The 4534-nt window shown below is 51.9% G+C and overlaps 1 protein-coding gene across 1 annotated transcript in view; it reads left to right on the top strand.

The window, feature by feature from the left end:
* Positions 1 to 4534, top strand: part of UMODL1 (uromodulin like 1) — a 74882-nt gene that overhangs the window by 43391 nt on the left and 26957 nt on the right. The window contains exons 12-13 of the mRNA XM_017538604.2: positions 1191 to 1448; positions 3353 to 3465. Of these exons, the coding sequence (XP_017394093.1) occupies positions 1191 to 1448; positions 3353 to 3465 (371 nt within the window). The remainder of the gene's footprint in view (positions 1 to 1190; positions 1449 to 3352; positions 3466 to 4534) is intronic.

The raw sequence follows: 4534 nt of genomic DNA, 5'->3' as shown, positions 1-4534 counted from the left end.
CATCTCCCCAGCTGTCCTGCACCTCCACAGCTGTTCTATATCTCCCCAGCTGTTCTGCACCTCCACAGCTGTTCTGCAGCTCCACAGCTGTTCTGCATCTCCACAGCTGTTCTATATCTCCCCAGCTGTTCTGCACCTCCCCAGCTGATCTGCACCTCCACAGCTGTTCTGTATCTCCCCAGTTGCTCTGTATCTTCCCAGCTGCTCTGTGACTCCCCACCTGTTCTGCACCTCCGTAGGTGTTCTGCACCTCCCCAGCTCCTTCATGCACCCTCAGCTGTTCTGCCCCCACAGCTGTTCTGTACTTCCCTAGCTGTTCTTCACCCCAGATGTTTTACACCCTCACAGGTGCTCTGCCTTGTCAGCTTTTCTGCACACCCAGTTGCTTTTTTTACCTCCTAAGTGTTTCGTACCCACTCTGCTCTACACATCCAGGGTTCCTGCACCCCCTTAGCTGTTTTGCACCCCTTGTCCGACTGTAACCCCCAGCAGTTCCATGTTACCTGTAGAATATTTAGCCATCACCAAGCCCCCAGGTGACATCTCGGGAGATTCACAGCAGATGAGTGCAGGAACTGGGTCTTGGCCATGACAATCCTGTGAGCTTGCAGAGACAGCCTGCTTCTAGATTTCTCCCAAATGAACTGTTAAAAGTGATCTTCATCAGGGCATTTCCTCTGCTAAGCAGTATAGGCTCCAAGACTAAATTCTTAAGCCCATGTAAGTCAGTATCATCAAGGGACCTGGGGTCTTCCTGTAAGAATGGCTCTCTAGCCAGCATTGTCACCAATCCTGACCCTTAGGTGGACCCTGGGTAAATCCACCCAAGGGTCAAGAATGGACAGTCCATCGGAGAAGTCACCAAGAACCTTCTCAAGAGGACTTCATTTTGGGGAATCCAGGGGCCTCAGGGATGTATATGAACCATCTGCTGAAAGAAAACAAAACCAGAAGCCATGTGCTATCATCCTGACGAGGGGCAGGGGTGCAGTCCCAGGAAGCCCAGGCTCGGGGGCTTTGTACAGGATCCTAATCACCCACCACAGGACTTGCCTTGGCGGTCATCACCTGCAAATCACCCATGTCCCCATGGTGATGAATTGGATTTTTGGTACTGGGGGAGGCTTCTTTTCTCCTTTCTCCTCGGAATGGCTTGGTTTTAATTTTGGTGTTTACATTGCACTTCCCAGTTCCCGTCTCCATTGGGAGGATCGTGGTCTCCAATGTGACCAGCACAGGCTTCCACCTGGCATGGGAGGTGGGTCTCGCTCTGGGCTCTGCCTTCCAGCTCACTCTGACTTCTGCATGGAGCCCCACTGTGGTCCTAGAGACCTGGAACACGAGTGTGACCCTGTCAGGGCTGGAGCCTGGAGTCTTGCACCTGGTGGAGATCGTGGCCAAAGCATGCGGGAAAGAAGGAGCCAGAGCTCGTCTGAAAGTGAGGACAGGTAATGAGCTTCCATTTGTTTTTAAAGAGAGGAATAAAAGGTCTGAAAAAGACTTTCAGTGGGTTAAGGCTTAAGATATCTGGATTTGTTCATGGGCTGCTAGCTGTCATTGTTCCTCTCAGCTTAGGGATATCCGGCCAGCTTCATCCTCAGCAGGCATGCAGCAACATCCAGGTAGGAGGCAGCTTATTCAGGAAAAGGCATTAGGCAGCCTTCAGGAACAGGCAGAGGGCTGCAGGCTCACCCGTGTCCTCGTGGGGATGCAGCACAGAAGACACGTGCGGTGCCCGTCTGTTGAGCTGCACCCATTCCCTCTGAGCTCAACAGTCTCACAGGACTTGGCTTTCAGGGAAGACATCAACAGATAATCAACAGGCACAGAGATGATCTGTGAGCAGCCTGCTGGAGCCGGAGCCCAGGGCCACAAAATAAAGAACTGAGCAATAATGAATCCAACAGAGACTGCTGCATTGGAGCTGAGCAGTGACAATGTTACATGTATTTGGATGAAATTCCTATTTTTTCCATTAGCATTGCCACGTGGGTACCTTTCCTGAATAGTCAAGGCTGTGCCTGAGGTTGCAGGTCGGTTCTCACACCATCGGCAGCTTCCCAAGCTTGGCAGCAGTGATCTGTGCAGTGGGGTGCACACTCCTGAGGGAGGTATAAGATGGCCCATTGGGATGCAGTAATAAGAGTTTAGAACGTCTATGTATGTGCTTTAAAGCACTGGTCAGCCCTGGCCTGGGAAGTTATACAACAGATGGAGTGCATGGCGTTCATCGTGCAAGTTCACGGCCAGCCAGAGAGGAGGGAGATCAGTGCTGGCTGGGTGGTCAGGCACCGTGGCCCTGGCGTCTGAGAGCCGGAGCTGGGCCTCCGAAGGTCTCAGCTGCTCTGGAAGGGACAGGCTGCACGTGGGACCCCGAGCCTGCAGACACGTCTACACCTGCTCTCACCTGTGCGCCTGCCCTGCTGCTGATGGCTTTCAGACTGGGCTGCCCATGCCAGCTGTGGAGACTGAAGCAGAGGCCCTCAGGGGCAGCAACAGCAATGATGTCAAGGACGTAGAGTTCGGGGTTGGCCCAGGAATGCATAGCAGAATGGCTCTGTGGTTTGTCTTGAGCCTGAGTGAGAAACTCTGGGGAGATACACTCTAAGTCCCTGAGAGGAGAGCTGTGTCTTTCTCCTTCACTGTCTAGAATGCCTCTGGCACATGGCAGGTGCTTTGCAAATATCTAGAGGGACTGACTGAACACTGGCGTGGCTGTCATGCCAAGGCCAGGATGGGGTGGCGATGTTATGTGCCACATACTCCTAGAAACCCTCCATGGAGGGAAAAGATTCAGATGGAACAGGTGATACCAAAACAGGTATTGCCCATAGACCAGGGGAGGTGGGGCTGCTGGGGGAGGAAAAAGGGCTGGCTCTAAACAAGGCCCCTGGGCACCCTGTGGCCATATGAGCTCTGAGCAGAGACCTGGCGAGGGTCCTGAGTCCTGGTGTACCCGGGACAGCCCGGTTTGCACCTGTGGCCCTGGCAAAGTTATTTAATGGTGCCTCCACGTGCTCTAAGTCACGCCAGCTTGCTGGTAAATTGTTTGAACACCTCGGCATGGGTAACGGCAGCAAGGAAGGAAGGCTGAGTGTGTGTTGTGGAGAGAGTTGCAGATGCTGAGCTGGCTCTGGAAGGTTCTTCCACTGGGCTCAGGCTTTGTCCTGTGTCCTCCTGAATCTGATGGGCTGTCTCCCCGGGCCCCTGGCACTATTCCCTCCTTCTAGAGCACAGCCAGCCTTGGTGTGATGCTCTTCCCGGACGTGAGAATACGCTTTTTAAGACTGAAATGACAGTCTGTTATCGAATACATCGCCAATTCCAAATGTGCTTACCCTCCATCCTGCAGCGGCCCGGAAGCTCACTGGAAAGGTCAGAATCGCAAATATCGAGTACTCAGAATCCTTTGGTAACGCAAGCAGCCAGGAGTATCGACATTTCCTAGAACTGTTCTTCGCGACGGTGAGTTGGCGATATCAGCCCTTAATTCCTTTCAGGAGGGAAGGGGTGGAAGGCTGATTGAATTCTAGGCCAGGTGCCGTGGCTCATGTCTGTAATCCTAGCACTTTGGGAGGCAGAGGCGGCGTATTGCCTGAGCTCAGGGGCTCGAGACAAGCCCGGGCAACATGGCAAAACCCCATCTCCACCAAAAAAATACAAAAATTAGCCAGTCCTGGTGGCACATGCCTATGATTCCAGCTACTCAGGAGGCTAAGACAGGAGAATCTCTCGAACCTGGGAGGCAGAGGTTGTAGTAAGCTGAGATCGTGCCACCGCACTCCAGCCTGTACAACAGAGCGAGACCCTGTCTGAAAAAAAAAAAAGAATTCTAGTTTCATCCAACTAGGACTTTGACTTGTAGGTCCTATGAACTCCTCATTTCTGAAGGAAGCCAGGACTTTAAACTCTGGCCTGGCTCTCTGAGTGTTCCTGGGCCCTCCCTGGCAAAGACACAGTCAGCAGACACGACCCTTCCTCTGCCACATCCTTGCTTCACATGGTTTTCTGTCCAGTGAAACCTGTTTGTCAGTTGTAGAACTTATGAAGCAGAAAGTCCATCCTTGTTTTTTTTTTTTTAAAGCCTTTAAAAAATGAGGTCTATTTCATAGGCCATAAAATCTTCACTTTTAAACTGTAGAGTTCAGGAGTTTAGATTGTTTTGCAAAATTGTGCAGCTATCACCACTATCTAATTCCAGAACATTTTTGTCACCCAAAAAGAAACCTCACACCCATTAGAAGTTACTCCCAGCTGGGCACGTGGCTCACACCTGTAATCCAAGCAATTTGGAAGGCTAAGGCAGGTGGATCACCTGAGGTCAGGCATTCGAGATCAGCCTGACCAACATGACGAAACCCCATCTCTACTAAAAATACAAAAATTAGCCGGGCATGGTGGCACACGCGTGTAATCCCAGCTACTTAGGAGGCTGAGGCAGAAGAATTGCTTGAACTCGGGAGGCAGAGGTTGTAGTGAGCTGAGATCTCACCATTGCACTCCAGCCTGGGCAACAGAGCAAGACTCCATCTCA

This window comes from Cebus imitator, unplaced genomic scaffold (assembly GCF_001604975.1).
Source record: "Cebus imitator isolate Cc_AM_T3 unplaced genomic scaffold, Cebus_imitator-1.0 Scaffold112, whole genome shotgun sequence".
Taxonomy (NCBI): Eukaryota; Metazoa; Chordata; class Mammalia; order Primates; family Cebidae; genus Cebus; species Cebus imitator.
This window is presented reverse-complemented; position numbering and strand designations above follow the sequence as displayed.